The sequence below is a fragment of the Rhinoraja longicauda genome, chromosome 19 (genome assembly GCF_053455715.1).
Source record: "Rhinoraja longicauda isolate Sanriku21f chromosome 19, sRhiLon1.1, whole genome shotgun sequence".
In the NCBI taxonomy this organism is placed as follows: Eukaryota; Metazoa; Chordata; class Chondrichthyes; order Rajiformes; family Arhynchobatidae; genus Rhinoraja; species Rhinoraja longicauda.
The window spans coordinates 19,206,061-19,219,654 of NC_135971.1; the positions used below are offsets into that span (position 1 = coordinate 19,206,061).

At 50.0% G+C, this 13,594-nt stretch overlaps 1 protein-coding gene across 1 annotated transcript; it reads right to left on the reverse strand.

Moving 5' to 3' along the window:
* Window positions 1–2,083: 2,083 nt before the first annotated feature.
* On the reverse strand, window positions 2,084–13,383 carry LOC144602873 (E3 ubiquitin-protein ligase TRIM39-like). Its single transcript, XM_078415994.1, has 4 exons — window positions 13,373–13,383; window positions 12,980–13,098; window positions 3,503–4,015; window positions 2,084–2,340 (listed from the first exon to the last, which is right to left on the reverse strand). Exons 1-4 carry the CDS (start codon window positions 13,381–13,383, stop codon window positions 2,084–2,086), a joined length of 900 nt encoding a protein of 299 aa, XP_078272120.1.
* Between the last annotated feature and the right edge of the window lie 211 nt (window positions 13,384–13,594).

Genomic DNA, 13,594 nt, shown 5'->3' on the forward strand with positions numbered 1-13,594 from the left:
TGTTTGGGAACGATTGATTCGTATGATCAGAAATGTGCTGCGTTCGGTTCTTAAACAATAGACTATGGATGAAGAAGGATTGCAAACCTTGTTTTGCGAAATTGAGGCAATTTTGAATGACCGACCTATCACCAAGAGTTCTGATGACCCGAACGACTTGGAAGCGCTTACTCCAAATCATATTCTTTTATTGAAAACTAGGCCAGTGCTACCATCTGGGCGCTTTGCAAAGGACGATTTGTATGTTAGACGCAGATGGAGGCAGGTGCAGTTTTTGGAAACGGTGGACACGAGAATATTTACCTTTAATTCAGGAACGTCAACGATGGTTGAGAGTGAGAAGAAATTTTATTCCAGGTGATATCGTTTTGGTGGTTGATTCTACTGCACCACGAGGTTCTTGGTTGATGGGCAGGATACTGGAGATTATGCCGGACGTTAAAGGTTTTGTGCGTACGGTACGACTTCAAACTATAAGGACAATATTTTGGTAAGACCAATAATCAAGATATGCCTGCTTCTGGAAGGTGAAGAAGATTGAAGAATTGCGAAATAAATTTGTACGCTGATGTATATGTAATGCTTTTGTTTTGTTATTGGATGAACAGTAAGCTTTTATAGCTCCTTTGATATCTATTAGTAATTGCTTCGTTATATACGCAGAACAATTAGGGTCCGGTATGTGGGAGCCATTTATGCTTAATTCAGTTATTGTCATTGTGTTATGACTATGTTTTAATATTTCTAGTTTATGTCTATTTTGCCTGCTTGTGGGTGTGACTTGATGCGTAATTGGGAGTGTCTAGATGGGAGGAGGCTAGTGTGTTGACAGAGGTTGTGGGTCAGTTTAGACTCGGAGATGGTGATCATACAGTTCTTTACCACGCGCTCGTACCATGCGCTCGCACCAGCTATATTTGTAAGAACCACACGGTAATAACTGCAAGAATTTAAGATATTGTTTGAAGAAGAAACAGTTGATAAAGTACGGAAACTGATGAATTACTCTATGATTTGTGCTACTTTAATAAATCCAATTAATGAAGAAAAGGAGTTTGGAAGATTAGTTTTGTCATATCAGGGTGCGACGTGTGCGTAAGCTATAACCACATTTCATCCCCGAGAAGTAATGGCTATCGAAGTGGGATTTCGAGATGGTATAGAAACTGCCATTACAACCATGTTCAAAAGGCATTTGAGCAGGTACAGGGATGGGAAAGGTTTAGAGGGAAATGGGCCAGATGCGAGCTGCTGGGACGAGTGTAGATGGGGCATATTGGTCGACACGAGCAAGTTGGGCCGAAAGACCTGCGTCCGTGCAGTTCGACTCGATGATAAATGGTCGGGGCCCGGTGCTAACGAGGCCTCGGGTGTAACTGAGAAGGCGTTGGGCAGTGGAATCCGCCACCCGCATCTCCGTTCCCAACCCGGGATCAGGGTGGATGAAGACCTCTCTCCGGACTTATTTTAACCCACAACAGTGCACCTGTCTCTCGTGCGCCAGTCTTCAGGCCAATCTATATTTGGAGACGCGACGCATCGCTTGATAAATTGTGTTATAGGATCCATTGACCTTTGTGCCAGAGTATTTATGTTTGTGCGCTCATGAGTGACAGTGGGGGGCGGTGAACATTCCGCATCGAAAGCCTGGGATCGAATTTGTTGAATTTCCAACGTCAGTGCAGGTCATTTTCCATCATATTCCCCTTGTTGGAGTCACAGAGTCATGGAGTGATGTAGCGTGGAAACAGGCCCTTCGGCCCAACTTCACTCGCCACCTGGCCACCTGGTTGCGTCTCTGTTGAAATCAGTGTGGTCTTTGCTCCCCACACTGATCACCACAGATGGGAAGATCATTGGCCCCCATTGCTCCGTATCCGAAATTGGACCCCTCTGTCAAATCTCACGACAGCCCCTATCTATGTTCCCCGGAGAAGCAAACACTCTTCTCCGGTCTTATCCTGAACCTGATCCCCGTAATCTCCAAAACCTTTCCAGCAAATATCTCCTGCATCTTCCCGAAGCCTCCCGATTCATTCCTTGTTTGGTGAAGGGAAATAGACCAGATTCTCCAGTCGGGGTCCTAACCTGTGCATCTCATCCCTAGGGCAGCGTTCACCAAGATTTGTGGAGCTTTGGAGATCCGCTCATCAAACACTCTTCTCCTCAGACGGCCAAACTTTGTGCAGGCGCGCAGTAGGAGCTGGTGGATTTCACCATCGATGTCTGCTTTCGTCTGGGAAGAGGGGTGCCGGCCAGAGGACCCGAGGGTCTCCATCATGACGACCATTTTAAAGAAATGGGACAAATGCACCTGCGGCGCCAACAGAGGTGGTTCCCCTGCGGTCAACCACAGGGCAAGTGGTTCACGGGTCCACCTCAACCACCCTGTCACTGAAAACCTGCCACTGTTGAAGGTGGAGGAAATGCAGTCGCCAATTTGTAGAAAGGACAACTCAAAAACACAGTTCAAAAGATTAAGGGGTGGTACCGGTAGAGTTGCTGCCTCACAGCGCCAGAGATCTGGGTTCCATCGGGACTACGGGTGCTGTCTGTACAGAGTTTGTATGTTCTCCCCGTGAGCTGCGTGTTCTGTGGTTTCCTCTCACACTCCAAAGAGGTATAGATTTGTAGGTCAATTGGCTTGGTAAAGTGCAAATTGTCCCTAGTGTGTGTAGGGCAGTGTTAATATAAGAAAATAACTGCAGATGCTGGTACAAATCGATTTATTCACAAAATGCTGGAGTAACTCAGCAGGTCACGGCAGGAGCATCTCGGGAGAGAAGGAATGGGTGACGTTTCGGGTCGAGACCCTTCTTCAGACTGATGTCGGGGGTGGGACAAAGGAAGGATAGTGTTAATGTGCGGGGATCGCTGGTCGGTGCGGACTCGGTGGGCCGAGAGGCCTGTTTCCGCGCTGTATCTCCAATCTAAACTAAAGCAAACTAAACTGCTGTCTCCCCGTTCAGTAGATTTCAAAAGCAAGCTGCACAGTTCAAGTAATTTTGAGTTTATTTCAATTACAGTATTGGAAGCAACAATGCACATCATTCAAATAAACGCAAACTTTCAATTAGCTTGTCGTGTGTGTCAATGGTTGTGTACATTTTCCAAATCACTGAAGTAACATGAACTGTATCTATTTTACGGAGTTAATAATACCGTAACGACTTTTGACGAGAAGAGTCCAATCCCATTACATTTAAAAAACATTTTCACAAAAGTAATTTCTGTTCCGTTGCCGGACGCGGTTAGCGCGTTAAAATGAACGGATCGACAGCTCTGATTCCACTTGCTGTTTATTTCACTCTTCCCACATTTACATTCCCCCTGGTTTTATTTCCGCGCTCACTGGGGTTTTACGACGCGGAATTTGGGGGTTAAATGGGAGCCGTTCAGCGCCGACCTGTTGTCCACCGGGTTTCTGCCCCACAGCCCCTGAGCCCCGCTCCTGACGCCGTGTCCCGAGACCCGACCGTTTTACACACCCGGAGCGGAAAACCGGAGCAGATTCTCAGCCACTTGTTTTCATCCCAAGGCCCGAAGTAAGGATAAAGTTTCTCCGTGAATTTATTCCCAGAGAAGGTGTGGAGATGGGACTTGGTGTCCGCGTCGTAAAATGAAACTGTCCCGGACTCGTAACTGAGATAAACTCCCACCCTCCCGGGGATGGAACGGTCTGGGAGACGGGATAGAGGGGAGGTGAATGCATCAAACCCGTCACCCCGCCGCCTGATGCTCCAGACTCCAGTCTCCGGGGTCACTGTGACCGGTCCCTTCCTCTCCACAGACTCTGCGGCGACTCCCAGACCCCAGTACCGACTCCCCGCCACCTCCACCTCCCAGTAATGTCTCCCCGATGTGAATCCCTCCGATCCCAGCACACACTCACTGCCTGTAAACCTCTTCCCGGTGTCAGGGAGACTACTCCGGGTCCCGGTCCATCTCACCCTCTTCCGATCCTCAGACACCTCGAGCCCCGGATGCGCTGTTTCCACATCCAGGGTGACGGAGACTGGGGGGAGAAGCAGAGAATCAGAGAGTCCACGGGGGTCGGGGGGAGACTCGGGCAGCGCGGCCCCGGGACCGGGGGAGAGGCCGTTCGGCCTCAGGCACAGGCGGGCGGACAACTGAAATCTTGCCCGGGGTTTCACCCCGACCACAGCGGGTGGACAACAGACATCTCCCCCGGAGTTTTTATCCGGGGATGGAGAGGGGAATTTCGTGAGGTGGGGGAGGGTGGACGGAGAGGACGAGTGTGGAGAGTGAGGAGGATTGTGAGATTGCGGTGGGGGATGGAGTGGGTTATTCAGATATGGAGGCAGATCGGAGCAGGTGGATATTGAGGTTAGCGGTAATTTGCGGTTGTTAAAGAGGAGGAAGTGGTGCGTGGTGGTGTCGTCATGATCACAGTGAAAGGGGGCAGACACGAGGGGCCAAATGATCTGCTCCTGTGTTTTTTGAGTGGAGGGTGAGACAAAGGAAAGGGTGGGTTTGTTAGTGGGCTGGGTTATCAGGTGAAGTTGGACAGTCATCAGGTCATAATGTCATCAATGAAAGTATTAGAATTAGGCCATTCGGCCCTTCAATTCTACTCCACCGTTCAATCATGGCTGATCTATCTCTCCCTCCTAACCCCATTCTCCTGTCTTCTCCCCATAACCTCTGACATCCATACTAATCAAGAATCCAGCTATCTCTGCCTTAAAAATATCCACCGACTTGGCCTCCACAGCCTTCTGTGGCAATAAATTCCACAAATTCACCGCCCTCTGATTAAAAGCATTTCCCCTCATCTCCTTCCTAATGGAACATCCTTTAATTCTGAGGTTCTGACCTTTCGTCCCTTCCTGCCCAAACCACCCCATCCCCGGGCACATTCCCCTGCAACCACAGGAGATGCAACACCTGTCCCTTTACCTCCCAAGATTCCAAGGGGAGTAAGAGACTGACAAGGGAAGTCAAGGACAGCATAAAAATAAAAGAGCAGAAGTACAACAAAGCAAAGAAGAGTGGGAAGCCAGAGGATTGGGACTCTTTTAAAGAGCAACAGAAGATGACTAAGAAGGCAATACGTGGAGAAAAGATGAGGTACGAGGGTAAACTAGCTAATAATATAAAGGAGGATAGTAAAAGCTTTTTTAGGTATATAAAGAGGAAAAAAATAGTCAAGGCAAATGTGGGTCCCTTGAAGACAGAAGAGGGAGAATTTATTATGGGAAACAAGGAAATGGCAGACGAGTTGAACCGGTACTTTGGATCTGTCTTCACTAAGGAGGGTACAAGCAATCTCCCAGATGTTCTAGTGGGCAGAGATCCTAGGGCAGTGGTGTCCAAACTTTTTTCAAAGGGGGCCAGATTTGATAATGTGAAAATACCCAAGGGCCAATGCCCCTCACCCCCCGAACCTTTAACTAATACGCCCCCCCGTCGAACCTTTAACTAATACGCCCTCCCCCCCCTGGACCTTTAACTAAAACGCCTCCCCCCCCCCGACCTTTAACTAATACGCTCCCCCCCCCCCCCCGACCTTTAACTAATACGCTCCCCCCCCCCCCCCCCCCCCCCCGGACCTTTAACTAATACGCTCCCCCCCCCGGACCTTTAACTAATGCGCTCCACCCCCCCCCCCGGACCTTTAACTAATACGCTCCCCGGGAAGGTGTAGTCGCCGTCACCTCTCCCGCTGGGGGGGGATGCGGCACTCGCCCGACTGAAGGGAGCGCCTGCCAATGAGCGTGCGGGGTGAGGAGAGCTCAGCTGCTGCTCTCCCGTCCCCCCGCACGCCCTCAACCCCGCCGCCGGGAAGTGTAGTCGCATTCGCCTCTCCCGCTCGGGGGGGGGGTAGTCGGGCAGCGCTGACCGCCGGGAGAAGTAGTCGCCCTCTCCTCTCCCCCTCCCCCTACCTTCATTCTGTTAGACAGTGCTGGCGGGCCATAAATAATCATTTTTAAGACGGAAGCTGCGGGCCGTATAAAATCTGACCTCGGGCCGCGATTGGCCCCCGGGCCGGACTTTGGACATGTCTGTCCTAGGGCGACGGAGGAACTGAAGGAAATCCACATTAGGCAGGAAATGGTGTTGGGTAGACTGATGGGACTGAAGGCTGATAAATCCCCAGGGCCTGATGGTTTGCATCCCAGGGTACTTAAGGAGGTGGCGCTAGAAATTGTGGACGCATTGGTGATCATTTTCCAATGTTCTATAGATTCAGGATCAGTTCCTGTGGATTGGAGGGTAGCTAATGTTGTCCCACTTTTCAAGAAAGGAGGGAGAGAGAAAACGGGAAATTATAGACCAGTTAGTCTGACATCAGTGGTGGGGAAGATGCTGGAGTCAATTATAAAAGACAAAATTGCGGAGCATTTGGATAGTAGTAACAGGATTGTTCCGAGTCAGCATGGGTTTACAAAGGGGAAATCATGCTTGACTAATCTTCTGGAATTCTTTGAGGATGTAACCAGGAAAATTGACAGGGGAGAGCCAGTGGATGTGGTGCACCTTGACTTTCAGAAAGCCTTTGACAAGGTTCCACATAGGAGATTAGTGGACAAAATTAGAGCACATGGTATTGGAGGTAGGGTACTGACATGGATAGAAAATTGGTTGACAGACAGAAAGCAAAGAGTGGGGATAAATGCGTCAGTTCCAGAATGGCAGGCAGTAACTAGTGGGGTACCGCAAGGCTCGGTGCTGGGACCGCAGCTATTTACAATATATATTAATGACTTGGATGAAGGGATTAAAAGTACCATTAGCAAATTTGCAGATGATACAAAGCTGGGTGGTAGTGTGAACTGTGAGGAAGATGCTATGAGGTTGCAGGGTGACTTGGACAGGTTGTGTGAATGGGCGGATGCATGGCAGATGCAGTTTAATGTGGAAAAGATCCTAGGGCAGTGGTGTCCAAACTTTTTTCAAAGAGGGCCAGATTTGATAATGTGAAAATACCCAAGGGTTAATGCCCCCCCCCCCGGACCTTTAACTAATGCGCTCCCCCCCCCCCCAACCTTTAACTAATACGCTCCCCCCCCCCACCGGACCTTTAACTAATACGCTCCCCCCCCCCCCCCCGGACCTTTAACTAATGCGCTCCCCCCCCCCCCACCGGACCTTTAACTAATAAGCTCCCCCCCCCCCCCCCCCGGACCTTTAATTAATGCGCTCCCTCCCCACGGGACCTTTAACTAATATGCTCCACCCCCCCTGGACCTGTAACTAATGCGCTCCCCCCCCCCCCCCCCCCCACCGGACCTTTAACTAATACGCCCCCCCCCCCCCGGACCTTTAACTAATGCGCTCCCCCCCCCCCCCCACCGGACCTTTAACTAATACGCTTCCCCCCCCCCCGGACCTTTAACTAATGCGCTTCCCCCCCCCCCGGACCTTTAACTAATACGCTCCCCCCCCCCCCCAGACCTTTAAATAATACACTCCCTGGGAAGGTGTAGTCGCCGTCGCCTCTCCCGCTGGGGGGGATGCGGCACTCGCCCGACTGACGGGAGGGGGGGGGGGGGCCGACCGCTGGGAGGTGTAGTCGCCCTCTCCTCTCCCCCTCCCCCTACCTTCATTCTGTTAGACAGTGCTGGAGGGCCATAAATAATCATTTTTAAGACGGAAGCTGCGGGCCGTATAAAATCTGACCTCGGGCCGCGATTGGCCCCCGGGCCGGACTTTGGACATGTCTGTCCTAGGGTGACGGAGGAACTGAAGGAAATCCACATTAGGCAGGAAATGGTGTTGGGTAGACTGATGGGACTGAAGGCTGATAAATCCCCAGGGCCTGATGGTCTGCATCCCAGAGTACTTAAGGAGGTGGCGCTAGAAATTGTGGACGCATTGGTGATCATTTTCCAATGTTCTATAGATTGAGGATCAGTTCCTGTGGATTGTCGGGTAGCTAATGTTGTCCCACTTTTTAAGAAAGGAGGGAGAGAGAAAACGGGAAATTATAGACCAGTTAGTCTGACATCAGTGGTGGGGAAGATGCTGGAGTCAATTATAAAAGACAAAATTGCGGAGCATTTGGATAGTAGTAACAGGATTGTTCCGAGTCAGCATGGGTTTACAAAGGGGAAATCATGCTTGACTAATCTTCTGGAATTCTTTGAGGATGTAACCAGGAAAATTGACAGGGGAGAGCCGGTGGATGTGGTGTACCTTGACTTTCAGAAAGTCTTTGACAAGGTTCCACATAGGAGATTAGTGGACAAAATTAGAGCACATGGTATTGGAGGTAGGGTACTGACATGGATAGAAAATTGGTTGACAGACAGAAAGCAAAGAGTGGGGATAAATGCGTCAGTTCCAGAATGGCAGGCAGTAACTAGTGGGGTACCGCAAGGCTCGGTGCTGGGACCGCAGCTATTTACAATATATATTAATGACTTGGATGAAGGGATTAAAAGTACCATTAGCAAATTTGCAGATGATACAAAGCTGGGTGGTAGTGTGAACTGTGAGGAAGATGCTATGAGGTTGCAGGGTGAGTTGGACAGGTTGTGTGAGTGGGCGGATGTATGGCAGATGCAGTTTAATGTGGAAAAGTGTGAGGTTGTCCACTTTGGTTGTAAGAATAGGAAGGCAGAGTATTATCTGAATGGTGTCAAGTTAGGAACAGGGGACGTACAACGAGATCTGGGTGTCCTAGTGCATCAGTCAATGAAAGGAAGCATGCAGGTACAGCAGGCAGTGAAGAAAGCCAATGGAATGTTGGCCTTCATAACAAGAGGAGTTGAGTATAGGAGCAAAGAGGTCCTTCTGCAGTTGTACAGGGCACTAGTGAGATCGCACCTGGAATACTGTGTGCAGCTTTGGTCTCCAAATTTGAGGAAGGGTATTCTTGCTATTGAGGGCATGCAGCGTAGGTTTACTAGGTTAATTCCCGGAATGGCGGGACTTTCATATGTTGAAAGACTGGAGCGACTAGGCTTGTATACACTGGAATTTAGAAGGATGAGAGGAGATCTTATCGAAACGTATAAGATCATTAAGGGGTTGGACACGTTAGAGGCAGGAAACATGTTCCCAATGTTGGGGGAAGTCCAGAACACAGTTTAAGAATAAGCCATTTAGAACTGAGATGAGGAAAAACGTTTTCAGTCAGAGAGTTGTGAATCTGTGGAATTCTCTGCCTCAGAAGGCAGTGGAGGCCAATTCTCTGAATGCATTCAAGAGAGAGCTGGATAGAGCTCTTAAGGATAGCGGAGTCAGGGGGTATGGGGAGAAGGCAGGAACGGGGTACTGATTGAGAATGATCAGCCATGATCACATTGAATGGCAGTGCTGGCTCGAAGGGCCGAATGGCCTCCTCCTGCACCTATTGTCTATTGTCTTCAGATAGTTCCTCTGTCCCTCTCTTCCCCTCCCCTTCCCAGTTCTCCCTCTGTCTTCCTGTCTCCACCTACATCCTTCCTTTGTCCTACACGAAACGTCACCCTTTCCTTCTCTCCTGAGATGCTGCCTGACCTGCTGAGTTACTCCAGCATTTTTGTAAATAAATATCTAGTCCTAGACTCGCTCACTAATGGAAACATCCTCTCCACGTCCATTCTATCCAAACCTTTCACTATTCTGTATTTTTCAATGAGATCCCCCCTCATTCCTCTGAGCAACAGCGAGTACAGGCCCAATGCCGACAAATGCTCATCATAGGTTAATCTACTCATTCCTGAAAGAGACTATTCAGACTGGGACATTTTTTCTTGGGGGCCTGTCAGAGTGACATTATAGATGTGTATAAGATGCACAGACAAGGTGATTAGCCGCAATACTTTACCCAAGGTCGGAGCGTCTAAACCTCGAGTGCATCAGTTTAAGGTGAGAGTGGAAACAATAAAAAGGACCTGAGGAGCAGGTTTTCTGTCAGTGGGTAGTGTAGATGTGGAACGATCTGACAGAGGAAGTGGTTGAGGCAGGTACAATTACAACAGTTCACAGAGAATTGGGTAGATACGTGGATAAGAAAGACTTGGAAGGATACGAGCCAGACTCAGGCAAGTGGGGCTAGCTTGGTTGGGCAACGTGGTTGGCATGGTCGAGTCGAGTCAAAGGGCCTGTTGCTGTGCTACAAAGCTCTCTGACTCTGTGATGCTTCCCAGCAGATGAGCTGGGTGGGAGATCAAATCTTCAATTTCCCTTCAGTTCAAAATAACATTAATCCTTGCATCTTTGCATAACTTAAAGATAGACCAATCAAAGGTAGACACAAAATGCTGGAGTAACTCAGCGGGACAGGGAGCAGCTCTACCTACCCCGGGAGTTCAGCTCGGTGATCATCACAGCCGTCTGTATCCCACCGCATGCGGACACCGACGTGGCACTGTCCACCCTACACGATGTGTTGTGTCAACACCAAAACAAGAACCCTGATGCGGCTGTGCTGGTGGCTGGAGACTTCAATAGGGGAAATCTCAAAAAGGTCATGCCCAACTTCTACCAACACATCACGTGTGTCACCAGGGGGGAAAGAACTTTGGACCACTGCTACACGCCGTTCAGGAAAGGCTACAAGGCCGTTTCTCTCCCTCCTTTTGGGAAATCTGACCACGCTGCCATTTTCCTGCTGCTGGAGTACAAACAACGGATAGTACGGGAAGCGACAGTGACGAGGGACGTAAAGCGGTGGGCTGACCATTCAGAGGCCATGCTGCAGGATGCACTGAGCGAAGTCGACTGGAACATGTTCCAAGAAAGTTCCAGAGACGTAAATGAGTTTGCGGAAGCGGTTACGGACTTCATTGCCACAATAGCCGATACCATCATCCCCACGGTAAGGGTCAGTATCTTCCCTAACCAAAAACCCTGGGTGGACAGGTCTATTCGCGTGGCCTTGAATGCTCGCACCGCTGCTTACAACTCCGGCCTGGCATCCGGCAACATGGACGACTACAAGGGAGAGTCCTACCGACTGCGAAGGGCAGTGAAGGATGCAAAAAAGAGGTACCGGGACAAGATGGAGTCACAGATGGAGCAGCAGGACACCAGGCGCCTTTGGCAGGGGCTACGGACTATAACTAGCTACAGGTCCAGCACCCCCTCAACCGGAAGTGCCGGCTCCTCCTTAGCTGATGACCTGAACTCTTTTTACGCACGGTTTGAGACGGGTAACACCACCAGCTCGCCGTCTAAAAACAGCACCGAAGGGGCGCTGGCTAGCGAGGCTGGAGGGGGATCCACCGCCGGGGATGTGCACACATTCTCGGTGTCCGAGCATGAGGTGAGGTGGGCTCTGACGCGTGTGAACACGAGGAAAGCTGGAGGCCCAGATGGTATATCTGGGCGAGTACTAAAGTCTTGTGCTACTCAGCTTGCTCCAGTGCTCACCACAATATTCAACCTCTCCTTGGCAACGTCCCTGGTCCCTGCATGCTTCAAAAGATCCATCATTGTACCGGTGCCAAAGAATGCCTCTCCAGCGTGTTTAAATGACTACCGACCGGTGGCCCTCACCTCGGTTGTCATGAAATGCTTGGAGAGGCTAGTCAAGAAGCACATCTGCGCCCTCCTTCCTCGCAACATGGACCCACTACAGTTCGCACACCGTCCGAACAGGTCCACGGATGATGCGGTCTCCCAGGTTCTACACACCGCTCTCTCTCATCTGGACAGCCAGGGGGGCTATGTGAGGATGCTGTTCATTGACTTTAGTTCAGCATTCAACACAATAGTCCCCAGCAGACTGGTTGAGAAGCTGCTGGAACTGGGGCTTAGCACCCCTCTGTGTGCCTGGGTCCTGGACTTTCTCACTGCCAGGCCCCAAGTGGTCAGGATGGGGGAACACACATCTAGCTCCCTCACCCTGAACATAGGATCCCCCCAGGGCTGCGTCCTTAGCCCCCTACTGTACTCCCTGTACACACATGACTGTAGGGCCAGGTTCAGCTCAAACTCCATCATCAAGTTTGCTGATGACACTGTGGTGGTGGGCCGGATCTCCAACAACGATGAGAAGGCCTACCGGGAGGAGGTGGCTGATCTGGCACTCTGGTGTCAGGACAATAGCCTCCTCTTGAATGTCACTAAAACAAAGGAGCTGATTGTGGACTTCAGAAGGGCTAAACATCCAAGGACGTACACGCCACTGGAGATAAATGGGTCTATTGTGGATAGGGTGAGCAGTTTCAAATACTTGGGAGTCCGCATCGCAGAGGATCTGACGTGGGCAACGCACATTGCCGCACTGGTGGGTAAGGCTAAGCAGCGCCTTTACCACCTTAGACAACTGAGGAAATTCAGAGTGTCGCTGAGGATCCTTCATTGCTTCTACTCTGGGGCTGTAGAGAGCATCCTGTCCGGCAACATTACAGTCTGGTTTGGGAACAGCTCTGCCCAGGACAGGATGGCCCTGCAGAGAGTAGTGCGTTCGGCAGAACGCACCATGGGAACTACACTCGTCCCCCTGCAGGACCTATACATCAGGAGGTGCAGATCCAGAGCAAGCAAGATCATGAGGGACCCCTGCCACCCCAGTAACGGACTGTTCCAGATGCTACGGTCAGGCAAACGCCTCCGCTGTCACGCTGTGAAAACGGAGAGGATGAGACAGAGCTTCTTCCCACAGGCCATCAGGACTGTCAACTTTGATAACCCCAGAGACTAAATTTTTGTCGACACTTTTTGTGCTATGTTTAGTAACTTATTAACTTTATTTATATGCTGTAACTGTAATTCTTTTTGTGCACAACCCGCAGGCATTGCCACTTTCATTTCACTGCACATCGAGTATGTGACAAATAAATTTGACTTGACTTGACTTGACTTGGAGAGAAGGAATGGGTGACGTTTCGAGTCGAGACTGAAGAAGGGTCCAGACCCAAAACATCACCCATTCCTTCTCGACTGAGATGCTGCCTGTCCCGCTGAGTCACTCCAGCATTTTGTGTCGACTTTCCATTTAAACCTGCAACTGCAGTTCTTTCGTACACATCTTACTTCAAGATGTCAGAAACAAGAACAATGGAAAAGATATAAGCTTTACCTTGCTTGAAGCCATCAGATGTTTCTTTAAATGTTGTGTTGAATGAAACAGGGCAATGAAACTTTTCAATCGGCAAGGCCTCCTCTACCACCGACAGTGGTTTGGCTTCATCACGAACCCTGCGAATATTTAACAGCCGGTTATCAACTGAGCATTAGAAATGTTTTGAACTGTTCCACGAAAACTTACAATGTTTCCGTCATGAGCATGTCCTACCTTCGCTTGCGACCAGCTTCCTCCTGAAAGAAATAAAACACAAATCTCAATTGACAAATCTCACCGACAGATAGGAGTCCAGCAGATGCAACACCCATCCCTATAACGTCCTCCCCAGACTCCACTCAGGGACGCTGCCAGTCCTTTCAGGTGAGGCAGAGGTTCACTTGCACCTACCCCAACCACATCTACTGTGTCCATTTGTCTCGGTGTGGAATCTAAATAATCGCAAGGGTTGAACCCTGGTCTCCAGCCCCATGAGGCAGCGGCTCGACCCACTGCTCCACAGCACCTCAGAAATATAAAGCCTTCCATTTCCAAATACTGTACACTGCCCGACCTGCCGAATGCTGCCAACGTTTACTGCCTGTTCTATTTTCATGGCAATTTATGGTCAAA

Coding starts and splice junctions, on each gene's coding strand:
- LOC144602873 (XM_078415994.1), bottom strand. Junction 4,016..12,979: donor ATCTGATGGCTTCAAGCAAG/GTAAAGCTTATA, acceptor TTCTCCCCCCAG/TCTCCGTCACCCTGGATGTG. Junction 2,341..3,502: donor GTGGCTGAGAATCTGCTCCG/GTTTTCCGCTCC, acceptor GGTTGACCGCAG/GGGAACCACCTCTGTTGGCG.